The sequence below is a fragment of the Salvelinus namaycush genome, chromosome 21, assembly GCF_016432855.1.
Source record: "Salvelinus namaycush isolate Seneca chromosome 21, SaNama_1.0, whole genome shotgun sequence".
Taxonomy (NCBI): domain Eukaryota; kingdom Metazoa; phylum Chordata; class Actinopteri; order Salmoniformes; family Salmonidae; genus Salvelinus; species Salvelinus namaycush.
In genome coordinates, this window is record NC_052327.1 from 22660255 (window position 1) to 22679528 (window position 19274).

The following is a 19274-nucleotide window of genomic DNA, read 5'->3' on the forward strand; positions in this document are numbered from 1 at the left end:
CGTTGTGGCCTGGTCCCTGAATGGGACAGACTATCCAATCGTCCATATAAGGCAGTTACTCCTCCAGTAGAATATGCCACCACAGAAAAAGGCAAAGGCCGGTGGGCCAGTAGAAATGCTGCAGTAACAGTGTCCACCATGCAATGTGAGAGGCCGGTCTAATAGACCCTAGCCTAGAACTCTCTCACCATAGTAAACAGAAACTGATAAAGATTTTGTATTGCCTGCGTTTGTGAAGTGTCCATTGCCCTAGCCGGGCACAACACACTGGGGGAAGCCCTTAGATCACCCACAACAGCAAGAGGGGTGTATATGGACAACTGTAAAGGCAGGTTAACGTGTCTGTCAGACAGAATCCTTGGCCAGAATAAGGGGCTAAGATGTAGGTTGACACCCCTTCATCTGAACTCATTGGGAAACATTCAGTCAACCAGGGCATCAACACTAGAAGACCCTGGGACATTTAGCATCGGAATTGGAGTTCGTAGCCTTCCATCACTGTATTCAGTAGAACTATAGCGGTGGCAGCTACACACTGCGTAAGACCGGCAGTGTATTCTAGCTGTTATGTGAGTTTCTAGGGGAAACTAGGATAGTTACTGTATGTACTGTAAAGTAGCGTAACAGAAACTATTGAGCACCAACCCCGCTACGCATTGTGTGAAAAACAGCAGTGTAATTGAGCTGTAATTTGAGTTTCCAGGGGAAACCAGGATAGTTACCATCTTAACTGTAAGTACAACAGACTAGCTAGAATACACTGCTGGTCTTTCCAAGGGAAACTAGGATAGTCACTGGAAACTAGCATAGTTACTGTATGTAGCCTACTGTAAGTAGTGCAACATGAAAACTAAGGTAAACCCAGCTAGACACAGTAATGTAATAGAGCTGTCAGTGTCCAATTAAGGGATAGTTACTGTCTGTACTGTAAAGTAGTGCAACAGAATTATAGTAAACACAGCTACACACCGAAACCCTCAGTGCAATAGAGTTTCCATGGGAAACGATGACTGTCTGTACTGTAAAATAGTGTAACAAAAACTATCGCAACCCAGCAACTGTGTGAAAAAAAACACCAATGTAATCTAACTATGGTTGGGTTAACATAAACTCAGCCCAATACTGGAAAATGAAGCAAACTGTAATATTACTGTGTCTACTATACACTGGGCAATACTGTATAGAATAAAACCTACAGCATCATCCTCCGTCTCATACACTACCTGAAGGAGAGGAGACGTGAATGGCTGTACCTTTTCATTTTGGAAATAATCAAGCCATCAGTGTAATATACTATGTTTATAGTATATACTGCATAAAGGTACCGATTACTATGGACCTACAGTATCAGCCTTGGTCTCATACACTATCTGAATAAAGGAGAGGAGACATGAATGACTGTAGTTTTCCTTGTGGAAAAATAATTAATCCAACAGTGTAAATTGCCTGATCGTGAAGGGGCATTCTACCTCACACACGTTTCTAGCTTATTTCTTGCTTTATACGTGTGGGTCGTCTGTAACAATACTGGTACACCAAAACGAGTATAGTAGCTGATCCAAGATATTGAATAGCTGCGGGTATACTTCTGCGCTTATATACACTGCCGCGCAGAAGGATACCATATTGCAATAATCAAATATTGTGCTACATAACATATATTTATCTTATTTCAGTTTTTGGGAGCTCATCACATACATACAGAAAGCAGGTCGAGTTTTCATTTTGAGGCTGTGTTTACATCCTAGATAGAAGCAGGCCATTGGCTGGCTTCATCACAAGGGGTTTGTACGGGAGTTCTAATTGGTTCCAAGTTTATCAGTTCGGCAAATTTGCCTGAGCAGACAGTGTTGAAATATACGTTTTATGAGAATATGTGCAAGAATGGAAGGTGCCAACACATTGTATAGTCATCATAAGAATGTTTTACTATCATATACAAAAAACAGCTCCTCCCTCGACAGGGATCGATCAACTTCACGTTTTTCGGTTTCGGCCCAACACCCATTCCCCTAATTCCAGATTGGAGGAAACCCATATGACGTTGGACCAATCATATAATTATTTTGAACTACCAGCCAATATAATTGGAGTCTGTTGATTATCGGGTATTTCGATTGGTGTTCATCTTCGCCCCTTATTTATACCAGGAAGTGTATTGTGTTTACATAGTGCCCCTGGAATGAGATAATTATCCTCTTTCAACAAGGTTAGCTAGATGTTTCATGTTAATTTAATTGCCACGTTGTTTGTTAGTAGATAAGTAAATAGCTATAATCATCATCTCGAGCTAGCTAACGTTAGGTAAATTATGTCACCGACACCTAGCTAGCAGTCACGATAGCTAACTTTACATCAGATTTGAAGCCTTGGATGCTTCAAGCCTTCAGACAGTTTCAAGTCATGTGCTCGTTTTATTGTCGATGGCTACCGACCTGTCACTGATAGTGTTGTCCAATGTGTACACAGGGCCATGGGGAACACCGACAGTGTTGTGGTGCAGAAACGGCTGGCCCGTTTTCGCCCAGAGGAGCGGCCGGTTGTGGAGGGAGTGTTCGATCGGCTCCACGGCGCGAGTCCAGCAGGTGGCGCTGGAAAAGCAGGGAAGGTTTTAACGCTGGGCATGTTGAAAGTGAGGGTGGAGTTACTATGATATTACATTTTATTTATCAAATCGAGGATATCTAATCAGTTAACCTCCAGAATCAAAATCTTGTTTAAAATCTTGTAATAAGAAATCAAATAATACAGAAATATGTAAGTTCTCACGTTGCAAGAAGGTTAAGATATGTAATAACTAATAACAATGTGTAGGAGGCATAATAACACATATATGTAATAAATGTGGTTATTACTTTGCAGATATTTAACAGTACCAGTATGGGAGATATAACATATCTTCTGTCCTGTAGCCCTGTATGGGAAACATTGCCTCAGACTCTATGATAAAGAGGGTCTATGCTGGGATGTGTAGCATGGACCCCGGAGTGGCCCCTCCTCCCCCTGGGGCTGGGGTGAGTCGAGAGCAGCTGGTGGTCTTCTTGGCCGATGTCCTGCGAGGCACTGCAGAGGAGCGGGCGCCCCTTTTCATGGCAATGGCTCAGGGGGCAGGGACAGGTGTTGCCACATGTGACCAAATAATGGAGGTTAGTAGACCCTCAGAAGGTCTTCTGCAAGTGCTCCTGTGTTCTTCGCGGACATGCATTTTTAGCTCTGAACTCAAATTAATTTGGCACTGATTTCAGTTCTTGCAGGACCTGGTTTCTGCTGTGGTGCAGATCATCATCCAGAAGGGTCGTTTGCAGGGCTGGAAGCCAGAGCGTATGGCTGACGGTTCCATTGGTGTTAAACTATTGGCTGAACAGATGAGCTCTGAACTGAAACCCTCAGGTAAAGGGATGGAGGGATAATTTACTGATGAGGTTTTCAGAATAGAGTGAATGGGAAAGGAGATAAATCTTGCTCACCCAGATTTCATATTTTCAATAATTCAGATTCATACATATTACTGTATCAACAACAACCTGACATTCTGTCCTTCCCCCCTCTCAGACCAGCGTACCTGTGACGTCCCATGTTTGGAGGACTGGCTGTTCAGAGTTTCCAATGTGGCCATGTACATGGACCTTCTGATAGGTGAAGGCCTAAACGTGGGCTTAACCTCCCGTCCCCCTCCCACCCTACTGCCCCCATGCTGGGAAACCCCTTGGGAGAAGCTGCGCTGCCTGCTGGACCTGCCCGTGCTGATGTTCCTCACACCACAGTTACCTGATGGGTACAACATCCCCTGGAAGCTGCTTTTCTCCACTCAGCTGCATGGGGAGAGCTTCACCAAAATAGTAGGCAGCTGTAAAGGCAGAGGGCCCACCGTGCTCCTGATCAAAGACACTAAGGGACACATCTTTGGTGGCTTCGCCTCCCATGGCTGGGAAGTAAAGCCTCAGTTCCAAGGTGAGAGTGGTGGTGGATGGAAGTAGCAATCGGGAGAAACAGGCTCACGGCCTACTGAGATTGCTTCAGAGATATTTAAGACCTTTTTTGTAATGTATGCTGACATATACAGTATGTTGTCCATCTCTATAATCAGTGCTCATCTCTGGATGTGTGTGTTTGTGACTGGATTGTCTTGATTGTAGGAGACTCCAGGTGCTTCCTGTTCTCAGTATTCCCCTGTCTACGGGTGTACACCTGCACAGGATACAACCAGCACTACATGTACCTCAACCAGGGCCAGCAGACCATGCCCAACGGCTTGGTGAGACACCCCACTACTACATAAATCTCAACTGCACAATCTCACCTGAACATTTTATTTTACAATATGTTACTATAATTATGTGAAATACCACACAAGTAACTACATCATATTAACTACCACATGCCTATGCTTCAATAGTATTTTTTCTTAACCCAAGCAATGTAATTTCTATAATTTGCTTATGATCAGGGCATGGGTGGTCAGCATGGGTACTTTGGCCTGTGGCTGGACAGTGATTTTGGCCGTGGGCATAGCCGGGCACGGCCTCGCTGCACTACCTACGGCAGCCCTCAGCTCTCTGCTGAGGAGGACTTCACCCTGGACTCTCTGGAGGTGTGGGGGGTTGGGAAGCCCCCTGAGGAGGAAGAGGTCAGTATCAACCTGGACAACCACTGCCTTCTTACTCCTTTGATCCATTTATTTCATCTAATATTTTATGAATTCTGTCTCTTTTAATGCTGTGCCTGTATCAGTGTGTTCCTTATTTTTACCTGCAGGTGGAGATAGAGGCACATTCAAGTCATTATAGGAAGTAACCTACGAAGTACACTGAATATACCAAACATTAGGAACACCTTCCTAATATTGAGTTGCACCCCCACCCTTTTTCAATTAGTCGGGGCATGGACTCTACAAGGTGTCGAAAGCGTTCCACAGGGATGCTGGCCCATGTTGACTCCAATGCTTCCCACAGTTGTGTCAAGTTGGCTGGATGTCCTTTGGGTGGTGGACGATTCTTCATACACACACAAAACTGTTGCGTGTGAAAAACCCAACAGCATTGCAGTTCTTGACACAAACCGGTGCGCCTGGCACCTACTACCAGTGATGAAAAAAGTACTAAATTGTCATACTTGAGTAAAAGTAGATACCTTAATAGAAAATGACTCAAGTAAAAGTGAAAGTCACGCAGTAAAATACTACTTGAGTAAAAGTCTAAAAGTATTTGGTTTTAAATGTACTTAAGTATCAAAAGTAAAAGTACAAGTATAAGCCATTTAAAATTCCTCATATTAAGCATATCAGACTGCACGGTTTTCTTGTTTTTTAAATTCACGTATAGCCAGGGGCACACTCCAACACTCAGACACCATTTACAAACGAAGCATTTGTGTTTAGTGAGTCCGCCAGATCAGAGGCAGTAGGGATGACCAGGGATGTTCTCTTGATAAGTGTGTGAATTTTACAATTTTCCTGTCAAAATGTAACAAGTACTTTTGGGTTTAAGGGAAAATGTATGGAGTAAAAAGTACATAATATTCTTTAGGAATGTAGTGAAGTAGGTGTTCTTAATGATTTGTACACTCAGTGAATATTCATTGATTTATTGTATTCATGACTTGTCATGAGGACATCAGTGATGTTGGGGTGTTTTGTTGCAGGGAGCGACAGGAGGCAAGAGGAGTATCCTGGATGCAGACCCTGAGGTTCAGGCCATGATGGAGATGGCAGGGAAAACCCTACACAGCCAGGGCCTCCGAGAGCCAGAGGAGAACAATGAATAATGAGACATGTAGACATGATATAGATTTGTCACAGTTTCTTCTCAGACAAGACATTTCAAGAAGAAATTTTGTAGAAAAGAGTGCACTAATCTCCTAGGGGCCGATTCTGACCCGAGTTAAGCGAGCGTGAATGGAACGTAAATTCACTTTTTCTCTACACTTATTCTGACCTTGAACTTAAGCATGAGAATAGCATGCTATTCACCCGCTATTCTTTTGGGTTGGAGATCGAATAAGTGTGTCTACAGGTGCGCTGTATTCTGACCTTGACTTAATTCCCAAATCATTTCACCACCTTTACGCCCAAGGAACCATGAATAAGGTCTAGCGAACCTACCGCTTCCAAGTGGAAAAAGCATCTACTCTATCCATAAGAGTATGAACCCGACACATGGCCCAATACTTGGCTGTGTCATCACACAGTTCCATGGTTAGTGCAGGCAATATATTCGGGTATAGAACACTATTGTACACTATTCTCCCTATTATAAATCTATGTACAGTACACTAATCTTCCAAAATTACAATCCAACATTACAATGGGTTGAAGACTTGAATGTGGCAATTTTCAGAATGAATCAAACCACTTTTCTTTCTTTCGTGCGTAAAGGCTCTCCTAACCTGTTCTTTTATGATTCATAAATACTTTCCTAAGCCTAAATAACCTACAAGATCAGAGTATTTTTTAAATCTACCAATTGGTGTTGAAACGGAGACAAATATGTATATATTTAGATCCCTTTCTTTCATGATCCCTAATATTCTGAACCCGTTCTCTTGATACATTTTAGTGAGTCTGTGGACAAAATTCTAACTAAGAGGTACACCGTATTTAAAGGGATGGCTTAAGATAAACGTACTGAACCCTATTGAATGAAAACTCCACACGAAAATCTGTTGGCCAGCAAGTGGGAGGGTTGTCAGCAGTTAACCACACCGGCAAAGCGCGTTCGTTACAGTCAATACCAACTACTGAGAAGTGTGTAAGGAAGGAGTAATTTCCTAAATTGGAATTGGGCCCCTAGCGCCTAATTTTTGTGTGTGTGTGTAGATGATAAGTCTGAGATTTTTTTATCTGTGTGAACTACAGGTACTATTGGCTACATTAACTGAACAGGACACCAGGTGTTGCCCACTCACACCAACCTTTATCTTCTCAAATTTTATTGGTCACATAAACATTTTTAGCACATGTTATTGCGGGTGTAGCGAAATGCTTGTGTTCCTAGCTCCAACAGTGCACTAGTATCTAACAATTCACAACAACATACACACATCTAAAAGTAAAATAATGGAATTAAGAAATATATAAATATTAGGACGAGTCTGTCTGAGCTCATGTAAACAAGTATTTAAAGAAATATTGTAATTGATTAATAATTTGTATTGTCATAAGTCATTGTTTTGCTTTGATGGCTTTTTATTCCAAAGTGTTTAGTAAGGATGTGTAAACATTGTGTTTCACCTATAACATGAATGGTATGTAAAACCTTTTTATTTTTTTCAAGTATGACGCTAGATAGACATGTTGGCTAATCTACTTCTTTACAGCACCAATAAATGTAAACTTCCAGGAGGCAACTTACAGTAATGAAGCCTACATAACCTACTCTGGCGGTTCTCTCATTCACTGTACTGCCTCGCTAGGTTTAGTACTCTGGTTGCCTGATCTCGCCTCTTCATATTTTTATGCAAATGACGAGGGAAAGTGACGCTACATAGGCAAATCAGCAGTTTCATTTCCATGTAGACGCAGTGAATGGAATAGAACACGAGGGCGGCTTCATAAAGTAAAATAAATAAGAGATCATAGATCAGACATTTCCACAACTTAAATTTAAAAATATATATATATTTCGTAGGCTTATTGTAGTCACTGAGCATTTGTTTAATATTAGATATCGACTTCAGTATGTAATGGTTTGTATGTAATGGTATTAATAATAGCAGTGGTGGGCCGTCAGGGCCTGCAAGGCCTTCTCTGCTGGCCTAAACATCATCAGAATATAATTTTTTTTTAAATATATTTTCCCACAAATATGTATTAAATTATTCCCCAGAGTAAGAGTTATACTCTTCATTTCATAGCTTTCCTCTTGGTTGCACTGCTTCCAGCCCCAGGTTGAGATTTTGAGGGCTGGTCTTTATGTTAGAACTTTTATCCAATCATATTCAGCCATCATGTGTTGCCAGGGGTCTAAAATCTGCCCTCAGGCCTTCAGAATCAACAGTGCGGGCGCTTGTAGCTTATAGTGAATGGAAATGAAAATTTAGTGTCAACCAATCAGCTTTAGAGTTGGCTATTGTACGCCTTCTGGCTGGCTCCAGTGTTACACAGGAGCCAGCTAGCAGGCGTAGTGCGTGCACGTCTTTTGATTGGATTACCAATATTGAGAGGCAGGTCCTATGGAGATCTAGGAAACTGAATTTGATAAACGAATTAATTCGCGTACTACTAAGCTGTTTTTTCAACCCACAATGGCGGAAGGAGGAGAAGATATCGATTTGGTCGAGGATATAATTATAACGCCATTCTCAAGACGAACTTTTCAAGAAAAGTTAGACATTGTAAGGAGAGGTCGCCCGACGCCACAAAGCCTGTCACAGGCGGGAAAGTGCTTCGTTCGCTCGCCACTTTCAAAGTTTCAACTACGAGCGCTGTCAATGGCTCACAGGCTCCTTGGCTCCGAGAAGCACTGCAAACTGTACTGCTGGGAATGCCTATTATTTGCAAGTGATCGATTTGGTGTTTGGAGCCACACTGGCTTTGCAAACTTGAGTTGTCTAACCAAGGCAGCAACGAGACACCAAAGTACGGCTGGGCACTAACAAGCAATGGTGCTTTTGAAAACTTTTGGGGACACCGGAGTGGATCTACAGCTCAAAGAACAAGCGCGCAGGGCAACGGAGCTGCACAATGAAAAGGTGAAGGGAAATATTGAAAAGACTCATTGATTGTGTCATGTTTTTGGGTAAACACTGTTTACCCAAAAATGTCAATTTGTCAATTTCAAGGTGACGCAACGCCTGGTTATACTGCGTTTCTGTCTAAATGTATAGTTTCTAGAGCCATGGCATCATAATGAGGTGGATTAATTCGGGTGGGACTGTGTAGTACCTCACTGAAGGCCCAGGCCCCAGGCCCACGGCACGCCACTGAATAATAGTAATGGTTCATTGGTAAATACATTGAAATTATGAAACGATTAAATAAACTATCAGTTGATGTTTCTCAAATTGTTATCTCTGATAGCGATGCAGTGCTAGCCTTGTACAAACCATCCTGATCTCGCAAGGATTATTTAAGATACTCTCAATACTTTGAAGAGGTAGGGTTTCAGATGTTTTCGGAAGATGGGCCGGGACTGTTGTCCTAGCTTCATGGGGAAGCTGGTTCCAACTTCCACCAATGCGGTGCCAGCTGGCCAGAGGTGGCAAAACGGAGTACTTGGGTTGAGGTATAGGGTTTGAGCAGAGCTTGGAAGGTAGGGAGGGGCAGTTCCTCTTGCTGCTCCGTAGACAAGTATCAAGGTCTTGTAGTGGATGCGAGCTTCTACTGGAAGCCAGTGGAGTGTGCGGAGGAGCGGGTTGACATGGGAGAATTTGGGAAGGTTGAACGCCAGCGTTCTGGATACATTGCAGGGGTTTGATGGCACAAGCAGGAAGCCCAGCCAACAGTTGCAGTAGACCAGACGGGCTATGACAAGTGCCTGGATTAGGACCTGCGCCGCTTCCTGTGTGATGTATGGTGGTACTCTATGGATGTTGTAAAGCATGAACCTGCAGGAGCGAGTCACTGCTTTGATGTTGTAAAGAACGACAGGGTGTTGTCCAGGGTCACGCCAAGGTTCTTTGCACTCTGGGAGGGGGACACCGTGGAGTTGTCAACCCTGATGGAGAGGTCTTGGAGCGGGCAGGCCTTCCCCAGGAGGAAGAGCAGCTCTGTCATGTCGAGGTTGAGCTTGAGGTGGTGGGCCAACATCCAAGCTGAGATATCTGCCAGGCACACAGATGCGTGTCAATTGGGAAGGAGAAAAGTAGTTGAGTGTCATCCGCATAGCAATGATAGGAGAGACCATGTGAGGGTATGATGAAACCGAGTGACTTTGTGTATAGAGAGAAGAGGAGAGGGCCTAGAACCGAGCCCTGGAGGACACCAGTAGTGAGAGTACGTGGTGCAGACAAAGATCTTCTCCATGTCGGCTGGTAGAAGTAGCCTGCCGGGTAGGATGCAATCCTAGACTATGCAGAGCCTGAGAGGGTGGAGAGGAGGATTTGATGGTTCATGGTGTTGAAGGCAGTGGATAGATCAAGGAGGATGAGAACAGAGGAGATAGAGTCAGCTTTGGCAGTGCAGAGAGTGACCCATCTTGAAGCCTGACTGGTTAGGGCCAAGAACATCGTTCTGAGAGAGATAGCAAGAGAGTTGGTCAGAGACGGCACTCTCTAGTGTTTTGTAAAGAAAATAAATAGGTATTTATTTACGTCAGAGGGGTCGAGTTTTGGTTTCTTGAGGAGGGTTTCTAGTTGCAGGATTTCATCTGGAGAGAGAAGGGAGAAATAGGTCAAGGTGTAGGGTAGTTATGTGTGAGTGGGACCAGTGGACTCAATAGGCTGAGTAAATAAGGAGCGGATGTCATCAACCTTCTTTTCAAAGTAGTTGACAATGTCGTCCGCAGTGAGCGAGAGGGTGGAGGATTAAGAAGGGAGGAGAATGTGGAAAAGAGTTTCCTAGGGTTAGAGGTAGAAGCTTGAAATTTAGAGTGATAAAGTAGGTTTAGCAACAGATACAGACGAAGAGAAGGTAGAGATGAGGGAGTGAAAAGATGATAAGTCCTCCGGAAGTTTAGTTTTCGTCCATTTTCACTCAGCTGACCGCAGCCCTGTTATTTAAGCTCAGAATGATTTACTCGGCTACGGAGCAAGAGGGGAGGGCCAAGGCAGCCGTGAGGAAAGGGGACAGTGCAAGTCATATGATGCAGAAAGGGAATATAGTAGGGTCAAAGAGGCAGAATCAGGAGACGGGAGGAAGAAGGATTTAGTAGAAGGGAGAGATGATAGGATAGAAGAAGAGAAAGTAGTAGGAGAGAGAGAGAGCGAAGATTGCGACTGTGCATGACCATCTGGTTAGGGACTGAGTGGCTAGGCTTGGAGGAGAGGGAGACAGAAAAGGAAACAAAGTATTGATCAGAGACTTAGAGGGGGGTTGCCATGAGATTAGTAGGCGAACAGCCTCTTGTAAAGATGAGGTCAAGCGTATTGCCTGCCTTGTGAGTGGGAGGGGACTGGGAAAGGGTGAGGTCAGAAGTGGCAAGGAGGGGAAAGAAAGAGTTGAAAATAAATTAATTAAAGGCAGACGTCAGGAAGTTGAAGTCTCCCAGTACGAAGGGCGGTGAGCCATCGTCAAGAAATTAGCTTATTAAGATGTCAAACTCATTGAAGAACTCTTTAAGGTCACCTGGTGGGTGATAGATGACAACAATGTTAAGCTTGAGTGACAGTGACAGCTTGAAATTCAAATGAGGAGATGATCAGGTGAGTGAGGTAGAAAAGAGAAAATCTCCACTTAGGAAAAATTAGCAGCCCTGTGCCACCACTGCGACAACCAAAGGCTCTCGGGAATATAAGAGACGAGATAAATAGAGAGCAGCTGGAGTAGCAGTGTTCTGGGGTGATCCATGTCTCCATCAGGGACAACAGGTATAGGGACTGAAGGGCAGCATAGGCTGAGAGGAACTCGCTATCTTGACCGCAGATCGGCAGTTCCAAACACTGCCAGAGACCAGGAATTCCACATGGGTTGTGCGCGCAGGGTACACTAAATTAGAAGCGTTGCAGCCAAGGGGCGGGGAGTTTCTGTAAAATCTACAGGAAGAGGAGCGAACTGGGATAGAAAACACACATAGTTGCCAATACTACAAAAGAGCAAAATGAGATAATCTGACAATAAATAGGTAAAATACTCAAGTGAGACAGTGGTGTGGAGCCTTCCTCCAATAGGTCGGTGGAACAGTCTTTGTTTCAGCAACAGTCTTAGTTTTGACAAGAAGACCACTGCTAACACTAGCTAGGCTTTCTTCCAATTTTTGACAGATTTTCATGTGAATATTCTAAAATCTGCATAAAAACAATATGCACATTTTCCCACCAGAGATGTGTTTCCATCAAATGGACTTGTTGCAGATAAAAGGCTGTGCGTGATGATGTAGCACACATAAAAAATAATTTGTGGGTAAATTCCCATGTACCAAATAAAACATACATGGTAAATGGCTTTCCATCACATTTTCAACTCTACTGATGGTTTTCCCACAAAAGATGTTGCGTTATATAGCAAGTGTGCCCACTTCGGTATTGGCACGTGCCCATGTATGGCCAGCATGATGAGATTAATATGGACAAAAGAGATTTTGATATTTTGTCAAATGACAGCCAAGCATTGATGATCCTGTCACCAAAATAAGATCCTCGATATTTATTGGAAAGGAGCATCTAGCTCATCACCTTGCACTTTCACCACTCTGTGAAGTTCATCATAACTTATTTCATCTGTAGCCTAATTTAAACAAGAGGCTACTTTACAGCTATAACACTGATTGTTTCATTTATTGGGTAAGTCTTAAAACGTTCAATTCTTTTGTAGGTGTGCAAGTGGACAGCAAAGTGACAGAGTGACAAGGGGGAAATCTGCTTTTAGGTTCAACTGGAGCGCAATGGTGATGTCTTTTGTGTTAATATTCCTAATAGAATTGGCAGGCAAGACAAAACACCGGTTGCACATCCGAATGTCGATCTAATTTCTAATCTGTTAGTATATGCATTTCCAAAAATTCCTTTAGAATATGCATTTCCAAAGAACCGTTATGTTGTAGTCCTATTTTTCATTTTAACACTTGGGAGTAATTGTCTAACAAGCTGCGTCTGTTTTCATCATGATGTCATTGTGGATAACAAGCACCAATAACCAAAAAAAGTGGGTATTTTGATGTATTATGTGCCTAATATAGCCTATGAGGCAGGGTTACCATTTGCATGTGTATTGCATTATCTCTCATATGGTAGGTACATCATGACAAGACCTGGGGAATGCCACGGTGTTCATTGGTTTCACATTTGGACTACACTACACTACATTAGATACAAACTTATTTTTTAGAATGAAGTAGTGAACCATCAGTCAAGCTTATGGTTTATATGTGTGTTGTTGGCTATGTTTTTGTAGAGTGGTGTATCAGGAAACTAATTTGTGTATATTTGATCCATAGCCCAATAAGGGGACGGCACCAGCGGAGAGCAAACTTTCCTCAGGGAAGATATTGAAATAGTTCTGGGTTAATACTTCACCTCTCTCTGGGTCAATCCCACCATCCCCTGCGCCTGCTGCTCATTTGCGATGTAAATAATGAGTGCTATGTAGAATCAGGTCTGACACACTGCTCATATAATATCACCTCCCTCCCTATTCCAGCACTGAATTTGCTTCCATCCGTACACAACCACCATACCTTATTTACCTGAAGCCTAATAACTTAGAGCTGCAAATACCTTTCCCTCTCTCACACTGAGACGTTGATCAGAAAAAAAGGAAAAAGGTTGGTTGTTAACGTTGTGGTTTAGAAAGTAGCCTAGACCACATGGTTAGTAGAGCTGTGCAATGCACTTGGTTGAATTGTAGGTGTATTGACGGGAAAAAAATATCTATAAATAAGCTAATCTGCAATGCACTATAAAGCGGTTCCAAGTTACATTAAGCAAATTACAATGGTGGCCATTTGTTTCCATGTTATTATAAACATAGACATGATGCCTATTAACATAATGCAAATGAACATCATATAGTGTCACTGTACACCTATGCACCTCCTGAAATATTTTAAATATTTTTTTAAAAAGCCTGCTTTATGACTGTTCGGGCCTGTAGTTGCTTCCTCGTCCTCTGTTTGACATGATGAAACCATGACTCCTGAAACAGATTTATGGAGAGGCTATAAAGTAGGGGTATAATGATTCACTGAACAGAACAGTGGACATAGTAAACCATTGCACACCCTACTATAAGTAGAGTATGGGCCCATTCCACAGGGGCAGAGATGGCGGTGTCTGGGCGAAGCCAGCAGGGAGAGTTGACATAGTACAAGAAGAGTCTGATCAAGAGGTATGACGCTACAAGCTTGGCACACCTGTATTTGGGGAGTTTCTCTACATTTCATCTCCATTCTCTACAGATCTTCTCAAGCTCTGTCAGGTTAGATGTGGAGTGTCGCTGCACAGCTATTTTCAGGTCTCTCCAGAGATGTTCGATCAGGTTCAAGTCCGGGCTCTGGCTGGGCTACTCAAGGATATTCAGAGACTCGTCCCGGAGCCACTCCTGCGTTGCTTTGGGTGTGTGCTTAGGGTCGTTGCCCTCTTGGAAGGTGAACCTTCGCCCCAGTCTGAGGTCCTGCGCGCTCTGGAGCAGGATTTTTACACGGATCTCTCTGTACTTAGCTACGTTAATCGTTCCCTCGATCCTGACTAGTCTCCCAGTCTGCCACTGAAAAACATCCCCACAGCATGATGCTGCCACCTCAATGCTTCACCTTAGGGATGGTGCCAGGTTTCCTCCAGACGTGACGCTTGGCATTCAGGAAAAAGAGTTCAATCGTGGTTTCATCAGACCAGAGAATCTTGTTTCTCATGGTCTGTGAGTCCTTTAGGTGCCTTTTGGCAAACTCCAAGCAGGCTGTCATGTGCCTTTTACTGAGGAGTGGCTTCAGTCTGGCCACTCTACCATAAAGGCCTGATTGGTGGAGTGCTGCAGACATGGTTGTCCTTCTGGAAGGTTCTCCCATCTCCATAGAGGAACTCTGGAGCTCTGTCAGAGTGATCATTGGGTTCTTGGTCACCTCTCTGACCAAGGGCCCCTCTCCCCCGATTGCTCAGTTTGGCTGGGCGGCAAGCTCCAGGAAGAGTCTAGGGTGGTTTCAAACTTCTTCCATTTTAGAATGATGGAGGCCACTGTGTTCTTGGAGACCTTCAATGCTGCACAATTTTTTGGTACCCTTGACACAATCCTGTCTCGGAGCTCTATGGACGATTCATTCAATCTTCTGGCTTGGTTTTTGCTCTGACATGCACTGTCAACCGTGGGACCTTATATAGATAGGTGTTTACTTTTCAAAATCATGTCCAATCAATGGAATTTACCACAGGTGGACTTTGTTCAAGTTGTAGAAACATCTCAAGTATGATCAATGGAAACAGGATGCACCTGAGCTCAATTTTGAGTCTCATAGCAAAGGGTCTGAATAATTTCTGTAAATAAGGAATTTATTTTCATAAATGTGCAAACATTTCCCAAAAACCTTTTCTGGCTTTGTCATTGTGTGGTATTGTGTGTAGGTTGATGAGGAAAATAATTAATTCAATAAATTTTTGAACAAGGCTATAACATAACAAAATGTGGAAAAGGGAAGGGGTCTAAATACTGTCCAGATGCACTGCACGTATAAAACAAAAACAAACATTGTCCATCTCCCACTTTTGTTCCAGGAAATTGGAGCAGGGAAAGATGTCCTGGACTTTGAGCAGTTTCATAAATTCTACAATATTCTAATGTTCGATCAGAAAGATGTATCAGAATGTTACTGTACTAATGCACTCTCTAAGTACAAAATGCTGAACATATACTACAGTTTCACCACCATTTACCAACAGTTTTACTCTTCTTACAGCTTATGTACTGTATGTGTTGATATTGAAAGTGTTAGCTAGTATATCACATTTTGCATGTTTAAAAATATGATGAGACCGATTTGTGCTGTCAACCTGGCTGTGTGTGTGACTGTGTATTGACTTGTGACTTGTGTGTATATGTTTCATCAGATTCTCGAGGAGTTTTAAAGGGAGTCGTGTGCTTTCATCATGGGGTGGGTCTTTCTATTTCTTTGAAATACTGTATGTAGTTCTACAATCACAATCAATCCTTTTCTCTGCTTATACCGATAAGCTTGACTTGTTGATGGTATGTTGGTGTGTTGTGGTTCTACCCTACTGTAGTAGTACAGATAAACCCTATGCCTCTGCAGTTCTTCTCCATGATTTCCAACGGTTTCTTCTGTACCAGCAGAAGGTAAGAATCAAGCTATCTTTCAATTATAAAATTGGTAAAACTGTATTTTTCAGTCAGTGTTTAATCTACCTTTTATAATTCCCTTTATGGTACTTTTTTCCTCACTCTCTCTGCTTCTCTCTCTCAGGAGTCGTGAACCAGGTCAGAGAGCTGATGACCATCTTTATAGGGAAAACCATGAGGAAGACCAACGATCCGGAGTTCACTGTCAGCAAGGTGGGACACAGTGTGTGATTTGTCTGTGTATGGGGAGTGGAGAATAGTGTGTTATGTTTGTCACAGCGCTCTCTCTCTCTCTCTCTCTTCTCTCACTTTAGCTCCTCAGTTTCCTCTTCTCTGAGGAGAACTCGATTTGGGATGAGAAATACTCAGATGTGCAACTTGGACATGAACAACCCACTGTCCCACTATTGGATCAACTCCTCACATAACACGTCAGTACCGCCATATAACACACAAGACAACACTATGAAACAGACTACTTCACTTTTTTTTATCAATGTTTCACACCAAGTGTTAGTACAGTTGTCAGCACAGTAAAGAATTTCAGCAATACTGTAAAACGATGTAATGAATAGGCTGTGACTGATATTATAATAAACACACAAATTATGTTTATGATTTGCCTGCATTTTGTATTTCTTGTTGTGATGTTTTTCCTTCAGGTACTTGACTGTTCATTTCTCTACCATAAGCCACCTCCAATGTCGTTTTAGAGATATTGGCAGTACGTCCAACCGGCCGCCCGACCACAGACCACGTATAACCATGCCAGCCCAGGACCTCCACATCCGGCTTCTTCACCTGTGGGATCGTCTGAGACCAGCCACCAGGATAGCTGATGAAACTGTGGGTTTGCAATATCGAAGAATTTCTGCACAAACTATCAGAAACTGTCTCAGGGAAGCTCATCTGCCTGCTTGACGTCTTCTCCAGGGTCTTAACCTGACTGCAGTTCGGCGTCGTAACCGACTTCAGTTGGATAATGCTTCATCTGAATGGCCACTGGCACGCTGGAGAAGTGTGGTCTTCACGGATTAATCACGGTTTTAACTGTACCGGGCAGATGGCAGCCAGCGTGTATGGCGTCGTGTTGGCGAGCGGTTTGCTGATGTCAACGTTGTGAACAGAGTGCCCTATGGTGGAGGTGGGGTTATAGTATGGGAAGGCATAAGCTACGAACAATGAACACAATTGCATTTTATCGATGGCAATTTGAATGCACAGAGATACTGTGACGAGATCCTGAGGTCCATTGTCGTGCCATTCATCCGCCGCCATCACCCCATGTTTCAGCATGATTATGCACGGCCCCATGTCGGAAGGATCTTTACAAAATTCCTGGAAGCTGAAAATGTCCCAGTTCTTCCATTGCCTGCATACTCACCAGACATGCCACCTGTTGAGCATGTGTGGGATGCTCTGGATTGACGTGTACAACAGTGTATTCCAGTTCCCGCCAATATCCAGCAACTTCGCACAGCCATTGAAGAGGAGTGGGACACCATTCCACAGGCCACAATCAACAGCCTGTTCAACTCTGTGCAAAGGAGATGTGTCGCGCTGCATGAGGCAAGTGGTGGTCCAAAACTGGTTTTCTGACCCATGCCCCTGCCTTTCTTTTTAAGGTATCTGTAATCAGCAGTATTCCCAGTCATGTTAAATCCATAGATTAGGGCCTTATGAATTAATTTAAATTGACTGACTTCTTTATATGAACTGTAACCCAGCAAAATAGTTGAACATTTTGCATATTGCGTCTATAATTTGGTTCAGTGTATAATAGGGACGGGAGGAGTGCAGAGGGAGGGGGGAGGGAGAAAGGGGGCTAGACACTGGACTACTGGGGGTGGGAAAGTTAAATAGAGTATGTTTACTGATGTGTTTGCAATGGTTTGTCTGTGTAGGAGAGTGACTGCGCCTCACTGTAAATGTAATTAAATCAAGCCATCACTGGTAGGTTCACATATTATGTTAAAGGATTCCTTTGGGATTTCACCAATGTATCTACTTCCCAGAGTCAAATTAACTCATGGATACCATTTTATGTATTTTCTTGCATTTTCAAGGAAGTTGCTAACTAGCGCAAGCGCAATTGCTAACTAGCATTATCACAATTAGTGGAAGTCTATGGGTATCTGCTAGCATGCCTCATTGCCAACATCCTGAAGTATCCCTTTAACATGTTTCCCTAAATTGAGGTAATTTTTATAGATTTTCCCAGGCAATTTCAAATGTAGTGTGTTTGTATGTGTATTAATGTATGTATCTACCTGTTGATATACTGTATCTGTAACCCCACAAGCCTAAGAGCACAGTTAAAGCGTACGACTACAGACCCATGAGACCTGATGAACTGAGTAAGCTTTTGCAAGGGGGCTCTGATCCACAATGTGTCCAAAGACAGTGATGGATGGAGGCCCTAGAACACACACACAGAGACACACGTCAGATTAGGAACATACCAACCTCTGTCTGGTGCTCCCTACAGGTGGAAAGGGGACTATGGAGGAAAACTGCAGATATTTCTTTTTTGAGGAAGTGTTCAACAATATCAAATCTGAGACAAAGGATCTGGTAGGAGGAGTGATCATTATTTTGCATGGTGCTAATGTGATTGCAGAGTTTGCAAAACAAATGGCAACTGGATTGATGCAAATAATCATGACATCATTCTGCCATGTAGGCCTATAGGCGACTTTGTAGTTAACATTTAATTGAGAAGGATTTTTGGAATGAAAAGTTATCATTAGCATCATCGCTAACGGCTACATGAAGTGTAGAAATTACACGTGCATCGCACACACACACAAACGGACTGTTGCATTCATGTGCCGTTTCCCAAACATTTTAGGAAAATACGAATCACTAATGCTGACTGACTGAACTGAACAGGCTACACAACTCTGATTCGAATTAAAATGTTGCATGTCAAAACTGAAAGAAGTTTTCACACGTAACAAAAAACAAACAAATACATTTTCCTCTTTAGACTACGCATCAAATACATCTACCGCACAGGTGTCAAACTCATTCCATGGAGGGCCAAGTGTCTGCAGGTTTTCGCTCCTTCCTTGTACATGATTGATGAATTAAGGCCGCTAATTAGTAAGGTACTCCCCACACCTGGTTGTCTAGGGCCTAATTGAAAGGAAAAAACAAAAACCTGCAGACACTAGGCCATATGGAATGAGTTTGGAATAAGTGGAATGGTATCAAATACAGTGCATTCAGAAAGTACTCAGACTTTTTCTGAGACCTGCAGGATTTGAGTTCCTGGCGGCGTAGTGTGTTACTGATGGTAGGCTTTGTTACTTTGGTCCCAGCTCTCTGCAGGTCATTCACTAGGTCCCCCCGTGTGGTTCTGGGATTTTTGCTCACCGTTCTTGTGATAATTTTG

The 19274-nt window shown here is 43.0% G+C and overlaps 1 protein-coding gene across 3 annotated transcripts; it reads left to right on the top strand.

Moving 5' to 3' along the window:
* The first annotated feature begins 2122 nt into the window (after window positions 1–2122).
* On the top strand, window positions 2123–7372 carry meak7 (MTOR associated protein, eak-7 homolog). 3 transcript variants are annotated; one of them, XM_039017412.1, is made up of 8 exons: window positions 2123–2209; window positions 2470–2632; window positions 2913–3146; window positions 3246–3390; window positions 3553–3951; window positions 4137–4255; window positions 4448–4627; window positions 5641–7372. In XM_039017412.1, the coding sequence occupies exons 2-8, from the start codon at window positions 2474–2476 to the stop codon at window positions 5761–5763; spliced, it is 1359 nt and encodes a 452-aa protein (XP_038873340.1). In that variant the 5' UTR covers window positions 2123–2209; window positions 2470–2473; the 3' UTR covers window positions 5764–7372. The 3 variants fall into 3 exon arrangements, with proteins under 3 accessions (XP_038873340.1, XP_038873341.1, XP_038873342.1); XM_039017413.1 differs by having other exon boundaries at window positions 2191–2304; XM_039017414.1 differs by lacking the exon at window positions 2123–2209 and having other exon boundaries at window positions 2533–2632; window positions 2863–3146.
* Window positions 7373–19274: the final 11902 nt, after the last annotated feature.

Bases quoted from the DNA above. Each gene is read 5' to 3' on its own strand.
- meak7 (XM_039017412.1), top strand. From the start codon at position 2,474: ATGGGGAACACCGACAGTGTTGTGGTGCAGAAACGGCTGGCCCGTTTT. The intron at 3,952-4,136 runs GTGAGAGTGGTG...TCTTGATTGTAG, and splicing joins AGTAAAGCCTCAGTTCCAAG to GAGACTCCAGGTGCTTCCTG. The intron at 4,256-4,447 runs GTGAGACACCCC...GCTTATGATCAG, and splicing joins AGACCATGCCCAACGGCTTG to GGCATGGGTGGTCAGCATGG.